This window comes from Anopheles funestus, chromosome 2RL (genome assembly GCF_943734845.2).
Source record: "Anopheles funestus chromosome 2RL, idAnoFuneDA-416_04, whole genome shotgun sequence".
Lineage (NCBI taxonomy): Eukaryota > Metazoa > Arthropoda > Insecta > Diptera > Culicidae > Anopheles > Anopheles funestus.
In genome coordinates, this window is record NC_064598.1 from 1,980,265 (window position 1) to 1,999,508 (window position 19,244).

Genomic DNA, 19,244 nt, shown 5'->3' on the forward strand with positions numbered 1-19,244 from the left:
TGGACTACACACTGCAGCGTCCGTTCGTCGATGCATATCACAGACCAAACATATCAAGTGGCTTTTTTGTTAGTACAGTGCTTTTTGGTGCTCTTAAATCACATCTCAGCTGTACACAGATAAACAGAATATGGAAGTTAAATGGGTTTGTTATTGTAACGCTATATAAAATGGCTCTCCAGTTACGTGCAACTTTCATTCGCAGACAGCAAAAAGAGAAATTTAGAAAATTTACATTTCGGATTGCCTTTTAGTTACCCGTTCGAATGAAGATCCGAAACGGACGCAATGATGTGATCGGTATCAACATCAGAGTATGAAAATGAATGAAGTATAATGCATCTATAAGATTATTGCAACAGCGTGGTTGATTAAATAATGAAGTTTTTATTAAACACCTCATCTATAGCTATCTGATAAACTCATTGATCGATTAACAACGTAAACCATAAACACAAAATAAACAATCTCAACAGAAAATGGCATTGAGCGGCGTTAGAACACTAAACACTAAAGCGCTCCTGCGGGCAGTAGATTGAGTGTGCAACGGAACGATACACTTAAAGCTCCTTTTCGTACTTTTCCAGATCGTACAGAACTTCCAACACACAGCCCATGCTCCAGGCTTGCGTTCGACACGAATCTTTGCAGTACGCGCCATTCTCGTTCGTAAGCTCGGCCAGCCCACGCCAGTGGCAACGCTGCAGCTCGTTGACATGGGTTTGCAAAATTTTCCAAGTTTCCGCAACGGTCTCTTTCAGTACGCCATTCGCTTTTGCAAAAATCAATCGTGCCCGCAGGTAGAATCCGATCGGCCACACCCATTCCGGCCCATTATGATAATTTGCGCCGTGCGCGACTGTCTTGTCATCGCTGTCGATGGAGTTGTCGTAATTTCCACGATAGCCCCAATCTTCATAATCCAGCGTTTTCATACCCAACGGGCCCAACAGATACTTCTTGGCATTTTCCAGCGCACGCCAGGCGTGTTTCGGATCGACCAGCTCCGGGGCAGCTAGCAGCGCGATCGGGAAGTTACAACGCAGCTGATAGTCGGTCCAGGGTATTTCCGATCCAACCGTATCTTTGTAGATGCCACGCTTGTTGATATACGAGCTTTCGGAGGTCTCATCAACGTAGAACTCTTTATCGAAGTTGGCCGCTATCTTGTTAGCCCACTCCTTATACGTCCACACCGTTTTGGTACCGTTGTACGAAGTGCGTTCGACTGAGGACACCGGGATGACTTTCTGTTCTGCCATTTGCTGCATGAACCGCAATCCAGCCATCTGCAGACCGACCAATTCGACCGCCGAACCATCACGGGGCGTCGACGGAATGCCACGATTGCCGGCCTTGTCTGATGATCCCATCTTATCCATCCAGGTGCCACAATTGGCGTTATTGCCACCAAACACAAAGCCCGTATCCGGGTTTATTCCGATACGATTGTTGAAACCCTTCTCCTTCATATGCGCATCGATGCGTGTTCCAGCATTGCGTTCACGGTACGCCAGTCCTTGGAAATGAATCGTTAGAGCTTCCTGGATCGTCTCGAACAGCATTTGATCCTGCAGTCATAAAAATGTTTTACTTAGATTACTCACTATAAAACGAATAAGCATTAAGTAAGCCACTCACACATTCACCAGGAGCCTTTGCTTCGGAATCGTCGGTCGGGTAAAGGCGCGATACCTTGTCCTTAAGAATGCTCTTGCCATTTGGCACCTCCTCCGCATACTGTTTGATTGTGTACAGCCACCACCAAACGGCATCGCGACAGTTGAAGCGTGCATTCTGTCCTCCATCCAGCAGATTCGGGATCAATCCATGCCTCAAACATCCAGCAAATCCGAGTATCATGTAGCGTGTCTCATCGTAGCGCCCAGTTAGCAACGTCAGCCCACGGATTGCAATGAAAGTGTCCCGGCCCCAGCAACGCATATAGCCCGTCGCAAAATGGGGCAAACCGGCAGCCATCGTTGCACAGTGGCCCGGTGGTTTGGGATCGCTCACATTGGGACTTAGTTTGGGAAGGTTTGCCGACGGACAAACACTGACACACTGTACCGATCCAAGGGCAAGACGTCGGGCAAAGTTGGAACCATGGCGCACAAAGTCCGACATCAAATTACATGCTGCGGCCATCGCCAGCCGGTGCACGTTTGTGATGATCACGTCGAAGTACGACGGTATCATGTAGCGAGGAATTTCCTTCAGCGACTTCAGGTTGTTTTCCAACCACTTGGATATGGGCACTAGCTTTTCATACTTCAACAAGCGCTGGGAACAGTAATCTATTTGCAGGGAAGGTGAAAAGATCATTAGTTCACAGTTCAATGCGTGCTCATGGCGCTGTTGATCGTTTCTTACCAATTAACCAATTTCCATTTCGCAGATTGTTGGCGAACGGGTGTCCCAAATCATTGTTCGGTCCGATTTCGGACAAGATGGACATGACACCCTGTAAGCCACAGTAAACAAGATCTCCGTACCCCTCAACATTGTACGGACCTCCGCCATTATCGCGTTCTTCCTCGGCACAGCAGTACAGCAGTTTGTTAAAGTCCAGCAAGTCCAACTTGGACAGCATGTGCTGTAATTCTGCGTATCGTGAACCTCTGTCTTGATGGAACTCGCGTACAAGTGACTGCAGGTTGTCAAAGTGCACACGAACGCTTTCCTTCAACGCGACTCTAACCGCGACAACGGAACCGGGTTTTAGGTTCGAAAACTGGAGCTGCGTCACGTTACCTTTCACGACCGCTTCCTTGCCAAATATGTCTGATTCCTCCAGCTTCAGATTACGCTTCAAATCCACCACATACTCATTAACGCCGTTAATGTAGTCTACATTTTTCACAAATTCGGTCGGCCGATCAAACGTTTGGCCAGTTTTCTTGTAGATCTGTACCTCCAGTACGATCTCCTTGAACTCTCCTTCGAACTCTAACGGCCGTACACCGGTCGGACCAGCCCATGGGTTCGGATAGTTGAAGGCAGTATGTGCGACGAGAATAACAGTCTCGTGGTTGGAAAGAGAGTGGCGCGTAACGGCCACAATTTCCGGATGCATTTGATCGACAAATACTTGATCGAATCCGTGCGTGGCAAGTCCTCCGTGAAGCACATTCAGTGCTTCTTTTACCGCAATCAGGCCCGTGTTCTTGTTCACTTGATTGCCCCATTCCTGATATTGTCGTTCTTCATCCACCACATGGACCTGTGTTTAAAGTGGGAGAAAAAAAACACTCATTATAGAACGAATACAAGCGTCATAACACGCGCGGCTTACGTGGTGCGGCACGAACTCATCGTAACCACGATTGCTGCCAGTAGCACAGCATGCCATCGACACGAGGGCGGCCGAAGGAATCAGATCGAAGATCGATCGTTTCTCAACCGGCGATGGATTGTCGTGCGTTAGATCCATGAACAGAGCGTGCGCAATTCCCGGCGCCAGGATACGCTTCGGACAGGGGAAGAATGCACCAACCGGCGCCCCACCATAGCGATACACCAGGCGACCTTGCTCGTGTGAGTCCCATGCTGAGAGGGCCTCTAGAAAAAAAAGAAAACAATTAACAATAACATAAACGTCAAACATATAAACAACTCTTATCAATCGCTGATGCATCAATAAGCCCGTTCACGATCGCTCGCTTACTTAATCATCCATCAGGGACATTAAACAAAACGAGCGAGATAACCCGAGCTACCGATCTGTGGTCTGAGCAATCTAGCCTAACCGATCATACCGATGATCATATCAATGCATGCACCAAGTCGCCGATTAATTACCTCGAATCAGTGACGTAATGCCAAGACGGTTCACAAAGATGTTATCCGTGTGGTCGGAGTTCGTGAACAACTCGGCCGCCACATACAGCTCTGGGTTGACTTTTCGCGCGGAATCCAATAAATATTCAGCTACATGTAACGGTGTGGAATGGCAATTATCCAGCCGTACTCCATCGAAAATGCGTGCCGTAGTATCGACGTACTCCTGCATGTGCTTCCACAGGTACGGACTGTCTTCGGGTTTATCGCCGTATCGCAGTTTCACGCTGTCTCCCCAGGCAATGAGTTCTCGCCGAAGATATACGTTTCCTGTGCCCGGTTGCGCTCGTGCGAAATCTTTCAACGGATCCCCATTCATTACCCATCCGTTGTGTGCCATGAAGAGCTTTCCTGCACCACCGTACATCATGCTTTCGATATCTTTGAGCGATTTACCCTGGGTTCCGTAGTGCGTGAAATATTTCATAAACAGAGGGTACTTTAACGATATGCCCTTCACCAGAGGACCGTCACTTTGCACGCGTTCGTAGCGAGTTCCGGCTAGACAGTTATCAATCGCGTAGTCGAGGTGTTCTTGGATTTCTCGACGCACTTCCTCGTTCAGGTATTGCAAACGGGCGCGGAACACTTCGGCACATTTGCGCTTTCGACTGTCCTCGTCGAAACAATCCTGTCGAAACACGTTGTAGATGCTCATTGCACGGTCAAAATCGATTTCCGCCCCGAGACGCCGATACTCCGGATCTGGTCGAAGCTTTATATCTCCCTCGGGAATATCCTGCGCACGGCTGGGACTACGCTTGCTGCACTCGTCATTGAACCGCGAAAGGTACTTGTCCACGTCGCACTGGTAAAGTTCGTACAGCTTCACCTGGGGCAAATAGTTGGAATGGATCTGCCAACGGATGGCCTGCAGATGATCTTCCGTTTCAACCACCTCCGGTACGCCTACATGCGCCAACATACCATCCTTGACGTCCTCTCCCACACGAGACAACATTGCGTCCAGCAGAAAGGCCGGCCGTAAATGAGGACAGGTGAAACAATTGTAGCTACACTCCGGATACTCCCTAATCCAGATTGACTCGTTAGCGGTGTGGTTCAACACAATGTCACAAATCGATGCAACGTTCCACTCTTGGCGCATTTTCCGCACTACCACTGTCAAATCATCGTACGTCACTTCTTTACCCCCTTTGTTGTGGAAGTCGGGATTCACCTTCAGCTGATTGCGCAAAGAGTACGCTGAACGCGATCCGCCCAATTCCTGCACTGGTGTAAAGTGTACCATGTTGTAACCGGACTCCTTACCCACACGCAACTTTGATTCCCACGTGTCTAATGGGCCGAGCAGCTTTGAAATCACCGTCTGACAACGGATCGCATCCAGCGGCAGAGACGTGGCCGCATCGCCCTGTCCAACCGACAGCTGAGGTTCAATTTGTACGTACAGGCCAGCTTGCGCTCCTGCTTCGGGACATTCTTCATAAAGAGCGTAGAAATGATATGCTCCCGATTTGGTGAAGTGGACATTGCAGTAATAATCCACATCCTTTATCGGAGTGTATTCGGAACCATTCGTACCACACTCCAGTGGGGATCCGGCTGCCGAGCACCATTCCAGGTGTCTGTAGGTATTTCGGCAAAACTCTTTATCTGTAAAATAATTGAAATAAATTGAATCCATTATAAAATTGTCGTGAACCACACAACACGCAAGATTTACCATCTGCTGGGTAGTTGCAGTACAGTGCAACCCGACGTCCCAAAAGCGAAGCACCCGGATGCACATGTACTAGCGAGTTCTTCTTCAGCCGATAGAGAGCTCCGTCGCCTTGATTGCCGTCGTGTATGGCTAGCTTTATTGAAATTACTCCGTCTGCCATGGCGTTTGATTCAGTGACTTCCTCGATGGCACTCTGAAACGAAAAGAACCACCATGCCCGGTCGGACGATGAGTTTTAATCGAATGCTGCAGACCTGCCATTCACGGTTTCGCTCTAATCACCAGAGGTGTAAATGCGCTGGACAATCTTCTCGGTATGGACATACTATGCAACGATTGAGCGACACAACACTACTAAAACCGAACTTCTTGACCGTACCTCAAGCCGGACACACGCTTGAAACTGTGCACACTTCCCTGATAATACAAGAGATGATCGGTGGCTATTATCGCGAGGGCGCCAATACGATCGTTTCCGAATGGGTGGAATAAAAAGTATATAACAAACATAACTGCACCGCACAGCAGCTGATCGGCAGCAGGGAGTGCAGTGTGCCACACTCTACATCGCATCTTTGAACTTAACCTCCAAGGGGCGCGGAGCCATTGATTACAAACACATTCCGTTAGCATGCTTGTTGTTTGTGAGAATGTATGCATGTGATGATGTAGCTAATGGTGTGATTTGGCTAAATATAATTCACGTGCACAACCCCATTCAGACAAAACAAACCCCTTTCTGTGCAATTAATCCATAGGAATACTAGGACAATTGAAGAAGATACTATTTTAACCGGAAAGGCTGGGTTCTACATCAAATTTATAGCACATGCTTTTAATCAGCAAACGGTGTTTTTGTTATTTCTACTCTCTTTACCATTTGAACGATTAAATCTACATTGCTGTCCTCGAAGTGTCGATTCTGTAATCGAAAAGGACGATTATCCTCAGGCTCTTATTGTGGGGAATTTAACTTTATTCCATTGTTTTAGAATACACTTTTCAACGAATAATCCAATACCGTAGTCTTCATTATAAAGGAACGTGTCTTGATCCTGCTAATCAATTTAATCTTTCTCTTACCTTTTTCCACAACTTTAACCGACCGCCAAAGATTGAGTTTGTACTGCGTGCGAGAGAAAAATTAAATTCAAGGTGACCCCGCGAGAAATGTCAGTGGCTTGGCGGTACAAAACAATAACAAACCAGCCAACCGTCAAACCATTTGACAGCCGCGTTTTTGGCACCCAAAGATTTGACAGCGAGGAACGCATCAAATTTGCAAGTTTGCGCGTCCCCAGCGTCTATTCATATTCTTAATTGTGTCGCGTTAGAATTTGTATTTAAGTGTTCAATTTACCAAACATTTAGTGTTCTGAACTGGGTGTGGAAAGTGACGATCGGTTGCTGCACAGTTTGCTGTATGCGCATTCCAACCAACGCTACTGCAAAAGTTGCCGCGCAAAAAAGCGTATCTGAAATCAATACTGCTGGATGCCATCATAGCCATAGCCGAATCTGGGATTTCGCGATGGTAAAGCAAGCAAATCAAACATCGATTCGCATCGTTAGTGTGGATCATTACATGAGCAAACCGGATCCACAGTTCGACACGTGCTATTCGGAATTCCGTGGTTCGGAAATCAAACAAGTGCCGGTCATTCGATTGTTTGGGTCGAACACCGAAGGCATCCATAGCTGCGTGCATATCCATGGTGTCTTTCCGTACTTTTACATCCCCTACGATGGTTCTGTCACCGACAAGCTCGTGGTGGATCAAAAAGTTTACCAACTGGCTTGCGCTCTTGATAAGGGTATAAACGTTTCGCTGGGATGCTCAGCGTCCCAAGCGAAGCACGTTTTTAAGATAGTATTGGTGAAAGGAATGTAAGTACCGGTTTTTGTTTCTATGGTCAGATTTTTGAAAAATGCTGCTCAATAAATTAACGCTCGTCTCTCTGTTTGCAGTCCCATTTACGGCTATCATCGTAATTCGCATCACTACTTCAAGATCTATATGTACAATCCGAGTTTGTTACGAAACGCCACTCAATTGTTAATGAACGGAACTATCCTTTCGGGAACATATCAAGTTCACGAAACCCACATACCGTACATACTGCAATTTTTCATCGACTATAACCTATACGGGATGAGTTTTTTGGAACTAAATACGAACGGATTGCGACAGCGGAAAAATGTGGCTGAAAACGCCAATAAAATCCCACCGAAGATGTCCATATCCGAGATCGAGATAGACGTGCTTGCATCGGACATCCTCAATCGAGAGCCAGAGGAGAGCGACACCGGTGAATTTGCGAATCCAGGCATTGCTTCTATCTGGAAGGACGAACAAACCCGGCGGCAGTTGCTAAATTTCGAGCAACCGGAACGCATGAATCTTTCACAGGACAGTGGTTCGGCACGTGAAATCATAACCGAAAGCGATCGATTCTACCGAGCGCGACTTTTATCAAAACTGTCGAAAGAATTCGCTTCCAGCTCATCTGCGGATGAAAAAAGAACAGCACCCAGATCAGCCTACCCATCGGAAGCAAATGAAGGCGAAGCATTACTCGATGCGTCCTGCATAGTGAATCATGCACGTCCTAGTGGTGGACACAGCAATGAGAGCTTGTATGACTCCCAAATTAGTTATCATTTCGATGCATCGACCGTGGTTGATGAAGAGAAGATTATGTCTATGTCACAGAATCCGGACATGACACTCGGAGAGGAGGATTATAATATGTTGGAAATCATGCGAGAATTGGAAGAACAGGAAACTAACAACATTGACAGTGACTGTCTGTTAGCACCGTTAACACAATCCTCAGGCGATTTCAATCGCAGCGTTATCCAAAGCGGTTTGAACCTGTCGCAAGCCAACAAGCGGCTAAACGCTTCTATGTATGGAGATCTGGACGCGGTTTGTCTAATGTCCGACCAAGCCGAAGGCCGCACTCTCAACCCGGACGAGCTCAGCTTCGATTCGGATGATGAATTTCTACTTGATTTTTCGCAAAAGCAATCATTGGCCGCAAACAACGAGGTGACTGAAACAAATACACTTCTCAACGATAGCGACGATGGTCTCCTGTTCGGTGGATGTATTCCTCAGTTAGATGGAGGTGATGACTCCTTTAAATCGGTTTCTGCCAAGCGGACCAGAACCAACAAGGAAAGCAAAACGCCAAACAACTCATCGGCAAAAAAGATGCGGATTGACTTGACGCAACCGCTATCGCGAAAATCTTTAACACCGCGTCGAGTAACGTTCGCTCTCTCGCCGAAGGAAAATGATGTCGAACGCACCAAGCGTGTGCTGAAGGAATTTGAGGATTCATCTCCTAATACGTTGAAGAACTTTGAAATAAGGTAATTAAATGACGCTGCTGGGAACCGCAGAATGTCTATAATGCTTTTGTGTTGTATTTTAGGATTCCTAAACTAGGATTGATCAAGAAATCGATTTTGTTCACCAATCGCAATCGAAGTTCTCCAGTGTCCGGTACGATGGCGGAACCCTCGATACCAATGAAAAACCTAAAAGTGTGGTAAGGCCGTAAGCAGTAAAACAGAAAAGAAAACACCTTTACGAACAAATAATTCTATTTTAGCATACCAAAATTGGATCCCACAACTTACAATGTAAATCAAGCCTCGACCTCTAAGGCATTGGATTCGACACCGCTGGCTGCATGCAAACCAATGTCGTCAGCCCATTCGGAAGACCGATATCAACTTGCTAGGACTTACGATTTCATCAACAACTTTGATCCACTGGAAGGTCCATCTACACCGAAATCTCAGCGTGCGCGAAGAAAAAATGTAACCCCCAATGGGAAAGGACAGCCTAAGCCAAAGCGGTTGAAATTGGAGGACGATATGCGACAGATCGAACTGATTCTTTCGGAAAGGTTTAAAAACATCGTTCGTTTATCTCCGAAAGTGCTGATCAAACCGTTACTGCTAAACGACAAGCCAGCAGTCAACAGCGAGCTATCTTTGGATGATTATTCATCACCACGTAAAATGTTACCCGAAAACGATCCACAAAGTGACACAAGCGGTGCTGCGGAATGCAATAATTCTCCTAATCGATCATCTTCGGTAGCCGCAATTTCTACACCATCCACACCAACAGCCACAACGCCACCGCAAGTGGGAAAAGTTGCTGAGGAAACCTCGACCAGCGATAAAGTGGAGAAAGTTGCTGAGGGAACCACGACCAACGATGAAGTAGAGAAAATTGCAGAGGGAACCTCGACCAACGATGAAGTGGAGAATGTTGCTGAGGGAACCTCGACCAACGATGAAGTGGAGAAAGTTGCTGAGGGAACATCGACAAACGATGAAGTGGAGAAATGTAACAATGACAAAGCAAACGAACTCACAGCAGAGATCGAGGGGATGGATGTAGAATTTTCTTTGCCATCCACCAGCGACTCTTGTGATGCTGACGAAACGACACCGAATAATGAACGCGAGATACACACCACACGGAACGAAAATTTGAGCGAAGAAAATGTTAACACTATTTGCATTGATGATAATGACAGCGATGATGCACAAATGCCGACGTCGAGTCTACGCGATAAACGCGATCCGAAGGATCCTGTCGTTCTTATTGAAGCGGACAGTGACGACGATATTCAGATGATTACGCCCAGTCTACTCGAGGACCTTCCCCCAAAGGGACTTTCCGAAAAGGACGATGAAGAATTGCGTACTGCGATCGATTTGTTGGATGATGAGAATGATACACCCGCAGGTCCGTCGGTGACCATTGATAATCAATTAGACGGAGTGGTTGAGTTGATGGACGAGGATCAGCAACGTAAAACAGGAAATAGCGCCGGTGATGGTGAAGTGGACGAACAAAGCACAGATGATGATGCAAACATGCAAAGTTTTTGTGAAAAAACGCTTTTATGTGAGATTGACGATATTAATTCCGATTCCGACGACAGCTACTCTGGCTCGTGGAACAAAAACGAGACCGAAAAGGACGATCAACTAATAATAACGCTCGCTGCATCAGCACCTACAGGGGAGGATGCACAACGAGCAATAGATCAGTTGGAGATTCCTGCCGTTGTCAACACTACCCCGTTTTATAGCGATCCTGCAGATGTGACGGGCAGGAAGGAAGTTGGTCATACTGTTTTAAATATAGCAGGAAATAGTTTGAATGATGAGCAAGAATTTACAAGCACCATTGCTGGACTTGGTTCGCTGAAACATTTGCGATATGATAACCTTCAGAGCACGTTTGGGGAAGCCATCAACGACGTGCTAGGACCAATCGGCTCCAATGGTCCCAGTTCTGAACGTATGAAAGAACTAGTGACCTCGGAGGAGTGCGTTGTTATAACGCCATCGGAACTTCCACCTAACCGAACTGAAGCGGCTAATTGGATTGGCAACAGATGTCGAGAACGCCAAGTTGATGCTGTCGTTTCGGTTGATTCCGACAGTCCCGTAAGGGTGAAATCAGTGGACACGATCATGGCCCTGGACGATGGGGCGCAACTGACCCGTTCATCGCCACGCAAGGTTCTGGAAGCAAGCGATGGACACACCGATTTACCCACCAAGAGCAAGAGCCCAACAAAGTCGGTTGGGGCAACGATGGTAGCAAAAGAGAACACCGTGGATGAGATCGCATCATCACAGCAGGTTAGTATCTAAAGAACCCCGCGCACTGTGTTACGGCAGGCAGTATTCATGCGAATGTAAACTATCCACAGGAACAAGTACAGCACAACCGCCCAAACCCGTCACCCATCAAAGAAAACCTCTCGCAACCACCGAGCACAGGGACGTCGGATCAGTCGGATTTAATCGAACAAAGCAGTGCAGACATTTCGACGGCTACTCCGATTGGGTTCAAGGTCGGTTATGAAAACTTACAGGAGGCCAAATCGAAGTGTGAGGTAAGTTAAATCGACTTCTCGTGCTGCACCAACGATCGCAATGTGGAGTGGATGGTGCTTCGTTTTTCTTTATGTTTGTGCTGTACAATGTACTAACATGTTTGTCCATCATGTACAGATACGATTGTTCTAGCTAAAGCAAGGATTAACTATAAAAGAGGAAACGGTACGCCATGTAGGTTAATTCTTCATTTCAAGCCTTTATTCGTATAGCACATTCGTCGTCGAATCATACAAAGTTTGTAATTTTAGTTGTTGATTTTATCATTGATCCAGTCAATAAAGTACGAAACACGAACGAATATACCCGGGTTTCTGTAACCTCCGCACGGGATGCCTCCCCAGGAAACGATACCAACTTGCACGATCTCATCGTCGGTTTGCACAAGCGGACCGCCAGAATCTCCCGAGCAGACGCTCGAGGTACCTTCAATCGTACCGGCGCAGATGTTGCTATCTTCAATCAGGTCCGTTTGGTAGATGTCACGGCACACGTCCAGATCCATGATGGGAAGGGTCGTTTTCTGTCCAAACGCAACAGAGCAATAGATTTAAGTAAGGGAAGTAAGGGATTTTCTACAAACAACGCATACGATGCTACTCACCATAAGAGTGTCCGGATAGCTAGGAAGCGGTGTGAAGGAAGTTGATCCCCATCCGCTGATGGTGCACACTCCCGTAGGCAGTGCGTTCGGTTCCGGCAATCGGACCAGCTGCACGTTACGATTCAGCCGGAATGGCTGATCGACGCGGAACACAGCGATGTCGTTGGGACCGACTTCACCTGCGTAGTCTTCGTGCACGATCATCTCAACAATACGACGACGCTGTACTGCTGCATCGAACTGGCTGAAATCGTGCTCTCCGGCGACGGCTTCTGGGAAACCGTCGGGCGATATAACACTGGGCACGCAATGTCCGGCAGTGAGCACGTACCGGTCAGCAATTAGCGAACCACCGCAGAAGTGGAATGGTTCTTGTTCACCCTGGTTAAAGTTCCACTGCAGCGAGATCTGGTACGGGAACTCGTGCGGAATGGCTTCCTCGCCACCGACAATCTTCGGTCGCGATGGTTTCGCTGCGACCAGTGCCGCCAGGGTAAGAAGAATTGCTAGACGTTGTACTCTTGCCATTGTTGCGTGCGTTGGGTGTCGAATCGATTTGAGTCGAGTCGTTGAACTGATTGATCAAGGCAAAGCGATGGGTAATTTATACGCTTTACACCTTCACCATTCGCCCACTCGTACGCCAAGATACACTCGAGTAAGGAATGAAGAGGCATAAGTGGAACCTGGTCGAAAATACAGTAACTCTCATTTTCTGCCCAAGCACGTGGCTTTTCCCGCAATTCTGTACAAGCGTGAGCCCGTCAGCATTTCAAGTGCGTCTTCAAACTGGTTAAAGGATCTTCAGATTAGGACGATCTTCAGAAAATCCCTCACTCAAACACTTTTTTATAACATTCACGAGTTGGGGATAACTGTGGGCTTAATCATCATTATTATCTATTTGCGCTACTGGGCTATTTGTGTACTCTTAAATCCTTTTAGCACGTTTTTGTAATATAGTAAAGAAAAGGGTTTATTGGCTTATGTTTATTATATTTTATTTTATTTATATTTCATTATTCCAGCATTTAGCCGTATTTGTTTATTGTACTTGTTAACTGTTTTTCATTCTTTATTCTGTTCTGTGTATGTTTTATCTGTGTTTTTGCAACAATGTAACTAAAAACATTCAACATTGTTTTTTGTATGTCCACTTTCTGTTTAGTTTCCTCTCGAATGGTTTCGTATGAATAGGTGCTAATTGATGAAAATTAATTTCGCTTTTGTCAATCTACGTGTGCGACTTGTTGGTGCAGTTTGTGATGACATTCTAATAAGGTTTTCTTCTCTCTGGTACAACTTTCAGTACAACTATCTAACAATAATGTCGCTCGAAGTACACGTGAATACCCGTGGGGATTTGCGGCCAAATCCGAGCATTGATCCTATTGCGGCGATTTTCTACCGCATCCACAACGACGTTCCTTCGGATTATCCGAAGGCGTCATCTGTCTGTGGGATCATACTGAGCGGTGACCAGGCACAAAACGATTGTGCGAGTGAAACCGACGGTAAGGTGTGCTACAAGTACAACCAATCCTCACACGTGGCGGACGTCGTCGTAGTGTCCGGAGAGCGGGAACTTTACGAACAGTTTCTGCAGCTCATTTCCATCTGGGATCCGGACATATTTACCGGTTACGAAATTGAAAGCGTATCCTGGGGCTATGTAATCGAACGGGGCTACGCATTAGACATGAATATAATGAAGAAGCTCTCACGCGTTCCGTCCGTGGACAAAGTGCAGGTGTCGGAAGAGGAACAGCGGGAACTGTTGGAAATGCACGATTACAGTGCGGGCTTGAAGATTCCGGGTCGTATACTGATGGACATCTGGCGTTTGATGCGGCACGAGATTGCCCTGACGTCGTATACGTTCGAGAACGTAGCGTACCACGTGCTGCATCGGCGGGTTCCAAACCATTCCTACCGACAGCTGTCCCGACTGTGGCACAAACCATACAGCCGCTGGATTGTGCTTGAGTACTACCTAGAGCGTGTGAACGGGAACCTAGAGATACTGACTCAACTCGATTTGATTGGGCGTACGGCGGAGTTGGCCAAACTGTTCGGTATACAGTTTTACGAGGTGTTATCCCGTGGGTCCCAGTTTCGTGTGGAAAGCATGATGCTGCGCATTGCGAAACCGAAGAATTTTGTGTCCGTTTCGCCCAGCATCCATCAGCGTGCGCACATGCGTGCACCGGAGTACTTGCCATTGATCCTCGAGCCGAACTCTCGCTTCTACGCCGATCCGATCATTGTGCTGGACTTCCAAAGTCTTTATCCCAGCATTATAATTGCCTACAACTATTGTTTTTCAACTTGCTTAGGACGTATCGAGCATTTGGGAGAGTAAGTAAAGGGTTTCGGTGGAGGTGAGTGTATTTTACTGTCGGTCGGCTAATGGTTCATTGTTTGCAGAGACACTTCACCGTTTGAGTTCGGCGCATCACATCTTCGTGTACCACCAAAGATGCTGAAAGCACTGCTCGACAAGAATTTAGTTACATTTTCACCCTGTGGCATTGCGTTCGTGAAGAAGCGCGTGCGGGAAGGTGTGCTTCCGCGCATGCTAAGCGAAATCCTTAACACACGCCTGATGGTGAAAAAATCGATGAAGCTCCACAAGGACAACAGCATTCTGCAGCGTGTGCTCCATTCCCGTCAGCTCGGTTTAAAGCTGATAGCGAACGTGACGTACGGTTATACGGCGGCTAACTTCAGCGGACGCATGCCGTGCGTCGAGGTTGGCGACAGTGTCGTTGCAAAGGGTCGGGAAACGCTCGAACGAGCGATCAAGTTAGTGGAGGAAACGGAACGCTGGGGAGCGAAAGTCGTTTACGGCGATACGGACTCACTGTTTGTGCTCTGTCCGGGAAGAACCAAAAAGGATGCGTTCAAAATAGGTGAGGAGATTGCCGAAGCCGTTACTAAAGAAAATCCACCACCGGTCAAGCTGAAGTTAGAGAAAGTCTACCAACCATCGATATTGCAAGTAAGTACAAGACATATGTTCGTTTAGAAGTATTTTATTCGTAGCTAATCATCTGGGGAACAGTTCATTCATCTTTGATCGCTTTTTGAATCCAATCGTAGAAGTACAAAACGCTCGTAAACACGATCGGTTCCCGTGCCAGGCACGGTTTTTCACCGAAAGAAAGCACTCCAATTTGTACCTGCTCGTCGTCAATGTTTATCGTTAGTGGTCCGCCTGAGTCCGCTGTACAGCCGGTTACGTTCCGATATCCTCCGGCGCAAATCTGCTTCTTGTCGACATTTCCCATCCCTTTACACTCTTCCAGCGTACGCAATGGCAGCGTTACTTTCTATAAACAAATGAAATCACGCATGAAGCACGTATATTAAATATGGACGTGTTTTTGTTTTACCATCAGCTCGTCGGGAAAAATGTTTTCCATTGTTTTAGAGATCGATCCCCAACCGGCAAACTTGGCATGTTGCTGAAGGATCAATGTGCGACCCGTTGCTAATTTCATTGTTTTAATGTTCCGGTTCAGGTCTAATGGTTCCGATAGGTACATCTGGAAAATATGATTCGTTATTTACGAAAAACCCAAAAAAAACATTTCATTGTTCGTCTGCTTACCACTGCGATGTCGTTTTTAATAGTGTTTAAATCGTAATCCGGGTGGAAATTGGTTACATTTCGTCGCTGTGCGCCAGCTTCTTCATCGACAATGTTGTTCACGCCGGCAACGATTTCGAACCAACCGTCTGTTGAAGCTTCCTCGCCACAATGCGCTGCCGTTAGAATCCATTCCCGGTTGATGATCGATCCCGAGCAAAGGTGCATTGAACGTGATCCATTGTTAAAGTTCCATTGTAATGACACCTGGTACGGGAACTCGTGCGGGTTCGCTTCGGTTCCTTCGATAATAGGCGGACGGTACGAGTGTCCGAGGGTTACGATGGCTGAGATGATAATAAAAATTAATCGTTTCATATTGCTGTGGTACCGATCGAAAAATGAATATCTGCGCCGTATTTATAGCAGGCGCCTTAGGTACGACAAGTGCTCCTCGTAACACCTCTTATACGTACACGTGCAGCGTGATATCTCGAGTTTTGTTTTCGTTGGCTCTCGGAAGAACTCTCATACTGATAAATCTTAATCCACAGACTAAGAAACGGTACGTGGGATACATGTACGAATCGGCAGATCAACAGGAACCCGTCTATGAAGCGAAGGGTATCGAAACGGTCCGTCGAGATGGGTGCCCGGTTGTGGCAAAAATGCTGGAAAAAGTATTGCGCATTCTGTTCGAAACCTGCGACGTGTCGAAGGTGAAGCAGTACACCTGTCGACAGTTCACTAAAATTCTGGAGGGACGAGTGAATCTGCAGGATTTCATATTCGCTAAAGAGTTCCGTGGAGAGAACGGTTACAAACCAGGGGCATGTGTACCGGCATTAGAATTGACGAGGTAATTATGATGGAAATTGTCATTGGAAAAGAAAACCGATCGCGTAAACCTTTTCTCGTTTACTATTACAGAAAATGGAAGCAAACCGATCCACGCCGTGAACCTCGCCAGGGACAGCGGGTACCGTACGTGATCATCAGTGGTCCTCCACTTGTGCCACTAATTCGGCTCGTGCGCAGTCCGGACGAGGTGCTCTCGAACGAAGGACTTAAAATAAACGCTAATTATTACATTGTGAAGGCTATCATTCCGCCCCTAAATCGGTGCCTTCTGCTGATCGGTGCGGATGTAAACCAATGGTACAACGAACTGCCTCGAAAGACGCTTATGTTGCACAATACCGGCGGAGTGCCTGCGGACCAACTGACAACCTTGGCAAAGACCGATCAACAACAGCATAAAAAAGTCACGATCTCGCAATACTTCTCGACCACCAACTGCATCGTCGACTGTGGCAAACAGACGCACCATGGAGTGTGTAAAGACTGCCGACAGCAACCGCAACGTGCCTTGGTGCATGTGATGAACAAAGTGAACAGACTGGAACGGAAACTGGAGCTCACAGAAAAGGTCAGTGCGTCAGTGCGTTTGTTTTTGGATTATGCTTTACTAGAATTACTCATCTTTTCACGCAGATGTGTCGATCATGCTGTCAGCGTACGTTCGAAACGGCATGCATTTCACTGGACTGTCCCGTACTTTTCTCGTTAAATCAACGAACACTGGAGTACAAACAAGTGCAGTACTATCGGGATCTCATCGATCAGATGTTCTAAGGAAAACAAAATAATTTGTTAGCGAGCTTTACGAAACTCTCAACTACATCGTATCGTGACGCAGTAATATTTAGACTTTTTCTCTCGAATTTCTCAACAATTAAACACAATTATCAATGAAACAGCATCATTATTCGAACGGTAAAGAGTTAAAGGCAGAAAAACATTAACTTTTATTTGTCGTTAAATGGCATTCATTACAAAGTTCATTTATCTCTCCATGTGATAAAGGTGAACGTGCACAAGCGTGCTTAAACCAACTGCAGCTGATAGCAGCTGATAAAATACAAACATTACATCGTACGGTTCCACTTCTCGTCTTACTTAAACTTATTGGTAACTAGCACCAACGATTGATTCCGATTTCAAAGTTGTGTGCGGTGCTGCAGTCAGCAGATAACAGCAGATAGAATGCTTCCTGTATGCCACTCTGAGGCGCAGGTTGTTTTGAAAATGTTAAGGCACTTCCTCTGTTACATTCGTTCTGGGAAACATAGCGCATAGTTTGTTTGCCGTTGTGGTAAGGCCGCAATACTGTGTAATGGTAATTATATCGATGACTAGACGATAGATTATATTCGTGCCGGATGAAACAGCTGCCCAGAGAATGTGTAATCGGCAGTATGCGTGTTGGGAAGATGATCGATGTTTTCTGTCACGATCGATGAACAGGTGTGCTTTCATGTTTCGTGTGAGAAGGGCGCAAGCAGGCACAGTTAGTACGCTGTAAAGATTATTCAGGGTCAAATGCAAATGTTCCAGAGTGCCCCTTCAAACGTTCATGACGTACCGTTTTTGTTATCGTACCGGAATGAAATCTCTTCAACGGCCTCCACATCGTCCCACAGTTCGATCGATTCTATCTGATCGAGCGGTAGCTGTACCATAAATTCGTATTCCGGCGGATGGTCCACACTGTTGAGGAACATCTTGATAGAGTCTTCGTGCAGTCGGAATATCATGCGAAACGTTTTGCTTCGATCCATGTGCCAATGGTTAGCGTAAACTTGTTCCTGCTGCCAGTGCACGTTCTTCCAGTTCTGCACCACGCGGCTCTCGTCGTTTCCGTCGTAAATCGTTTTAAAATGGTAAGCAATGTACGAGGGCGTCTGGTGCTGCATCACTTGGGGTGGTCGTGGAAGGCAGAAATTCACGGAAAAACTAAAACGCGCGTGACGTAATGACGGCGAGGGGAGAAAGGAAGAAAAGTTATTTCCATCATTAGAAAGTGGGAAGGGCCATTTTCTTCACTTATCTAGAATCTCCACCAACTGCAACTTGCTGCAATTTACTTACCTTTTTGCATCGTCGAGCAATTTCCCGCGTATGTACACTTCATCACCATTTTCGGGATTTTTCGGAAATTTTGCCGTAAAAGGACGATTGCTCATATTTTCACTGTTTCACCCACAGGTCCCGGAGGTCACAAAACTCGACTCCACTTGCTGTTAGGGGTGGGCGATGGGCAAGTATTCCTGGAATTTTGCAAAATGCGCGCCTCGCGTCACGACAACCGACTGTGGTGCGTCCAGTAGCGTTGCTATGCGATCTGCGTATGAATGCCCGTTGGGGTGACAGGGTTGGAAAGACGCGAACGAAACGCGACAACCGCTGGTTGAGTACTTGCGTAGAGAGTGCGCTGTATTTGTTTTGAATTTTCCGCTCTCTTGGTTTTGCTTTCTTTTTTCTCCCTATTCGGCGGCTCGCTAGTATTTAACGAAGACGTCAAACCAACCCCTATTTTTAACGAAACTGAACGATTTCAGTGTGGCAGTGTTGCCAGTCGGTTTACCGTTAAAATTCAAAAACCAGATGGAGAAGCCTGGTATCTGTTGGAAAGTTGGTACATTTTATTGTCACTTACACATTTCGTTTAAAAAAATGATCCAGTGTTTTTTCATTGAGAAATTTAACATTATACTATAAAGTCAGATTAAAATTAAAAT

General features: G+C 46.5%; 5 protein-coding genes across 7 annotated transcripts; 1 reads left to right on the forward strand and 4 right to left on the reverse strand.

The window, feature by feature from the left end:
• Positions 1–367: 367 nt before the first annotated feature.
• LOC125760705 (glycogen debranching enzyme) lies at positions 368–6,721 on the reverse strand. 2 transcript variants are annotated; one of them, XM_049421089.1, is made up of 7 exons: positions 6,611–6,721; positions 5,528–5,720; positions 3,802–5,457; positions 3,296–3,561; positions 2,374–3,223; positions 1,642–2,297; positions 368–1,571 (listed from the first exon to the last, which is right to left on the reverse strand). In XM_049421089.1, exons 2-7 carry the CDS (start codon positions 5,685–5,687, stop codon positions 561–563), a joined length of 4,599 nt encoding a protein of 1,532 aa, XP_049277046.1. In that variant the 5' UTR covers positions 5,688–5,720; positions 6,611–6,721; the 3' UTR covers positions 368–560. The 2 variants fall into 2 exon arrangements, with proteins under 2 accessions (XP_049277046.1, XP_049277045.1); XM_049421088.1 differs by lacking the exon at positions 6,611–6,721 and adding an exon at positions 5,810–6,311.
• A 66-nt stretch (positions 6,722–6,787) lies between these two features.
• Positions 6,788–17,601, forward strand: LOC125760699 (DNA polymerase zeta catalytic subunit). Its single transcript, XM_049421072.1, has 10 exons — positions 6,788–7,414; positions 7,496–8,905; positions 8,968–9,084; positions 9,148–11,209; positions 11,281–11,466; positions 13,381–14,429; positions 14,499–15,072; positions 16,218–16,522; positions 16,594–17,092; positions 17,158–17,601. Exons 1-10 carry the CDS (start codon positions 6,951–6,953, stop codon positions 17,296–17,298), a joined length of 6,807 nt encoding a protein of 2,268 aa, XP_049277029.1. The 5' UTR covers positions 6,788–6,950; the 3' UTR covers positions 17,299–17,601.
• Positions 11,647–12,656, reverse strand: LOC125760718 (trypsin-1-like). The gene is made up of 2 exons (XM_049421118.1): positions 12,072–12,656; positions 11,647–11,990 (listed from the first exon to the last, which is right to left on the reverse strand). Exons 1-2 carry the CDS (start codon positions 12,597–12,599, stop codon positions 11,715–11,717), a joined length of 804 nt encoding a protein of 267 aa, XP_049277075.1. The 5' UTR covers positions 12,600–12,656; the 3' UTR covers positions 11,647–11,714.
• On the reverse strand, positions 15,087–16,078 carry LOC125760719 (chymotrypsin BI-like). The gene is made up of 3 exons (XM_049421119.1): positions 15,685–16,078; positions 15,467–15,619; positions 15,087–15,403 (listed from the first exon to the last, which is right to left on the reverse strand). Exons 1-3 carry the CDS (start codon positions 16,039–16,041, stop codon positions 15,137–15,139), a joined length of 777 nt encoding a protein of 258 aa, XP_049277076.1. The 5' UTR covers positions 16,042–16,078; the 3' UTR covers positions 15,087–15,136.
• On the reverse strand, positions 17,429–19,002 carry LOC125760722 (uncharacterized). Of its 2 annotated transcripts, XM_049421125.1 has the most exons (3): positions 18,595–19,001; positions 18,089–18,459; positions 17,429–18,022 (listed from the first exon to the last, which is right to left on the reverse strand). In XM_049421125.1, exons 1-3 carry the CDS (start codon positions 18,687–18,689, stop codon positions 18,015–18,017), a joined length of 474 nt encoding a protein of 157 aa, XP_049277082.1. In that variant the 5' UTR covers positions 18,690–19,001; the 3' UTR covers positions 17,429–18,014. The 2 variants fall into 2 exon arrangements, with proteins under 2 accessions (XP_049277082.1, XP_049277081.1); XM_049421124.1 differs by having other exon boundaries at positions 17,429–18,459; positions 18,595–19,002.
• Positions 19,003–19,244: the final 242 nt, after the last annotated feature.

Coding starts and splice junctions, on each gene's coding strand:
- LOC125760699 (XM_049421072.1), top strand. CDS start 6,951: ATGCGCATTCCAACCAACGCTACTGCAAAAGTTGCCGCGCAAAAAAGC. Junction 7,415..7,495: donor ATAGTATTGGTGAAAGGAAT/GTAAGTACCGGT, acceptor CTCTGTTTGCAG/TCCCATTTACGGCTATCATC. Junction 16,523..16,593: donor CCGGCATTAGAATTGACGAG/GTAATTATGATG, acceptor TTACTATTACAG/AAAATGGAAGCAAACCGATC.
- LOC125760718 (XM_049421118.1), bottom strand. CDS start 12,599: ATGGCAAGAGTACAACGTCTAGCAATTCTTCTTACCCTGGCGGCACTG. Junction 11,991..12,071: donor GCTATCCGGACACTCTTATG/GTGAGTAGCATC, acceptor GCGTTTGGACAG/AAAACGACCCTTCCCATCAT.
- LOC125760719 (XM_049421119.1), bottom strand. CDS start 16,041: ATGAAACGATTAATTTTTATTATCATCTCAGCCATCGTAACCCTCGGA. Junction 15,620..15,684: donor TTAAAAACGACATCGCAGTG/GTAAGCAGACGA, acceptor CATATTTTCCAG/ATGTACCTATCGGAACCATT. Junction 15,404..15,466: donor TTTTTCCCGACGAGCTGATG/GTAAAACAAAAA, acceptor ATTTGTTTATAG/AAAGTAACGCTGCCATTGCG.
- LOC125760722 (XM_049421124.1), bottom strand. CDS start 18,689: ATGAGCAATCGTCCTTTTACGGCAAAATTTCCGAAAAATCCCGAAAAT. Junction 18,460..18,594: donor TTGCTCGACGATGCAAAAAG/GTAAGTAAATTG, acceptor CGCGCGTTTTAG/TTTTTCCGTGAATTTCTGCC.
- LOC125760705 (XM_049421088.1), bottom strand. CDS start 5,851: ATGTCCATACCGAGAAGATTGTCCAGCGCATTTACACCTCTG. Junction 5,458..5,527: donor CTGCAACTACCCAGCAGATG/GTAAATCTTGCG, acceptor ATTATTTTACAG/ATAAAGAGTTTTGCCGAAAT. Junction 2,298..2,373: donor AAATGGAAATTGGTTAATTG/GTAAGAAACGAT, acceptor CCCTGCAAATAG/ATTACTGTTCCCAGCGCTTG.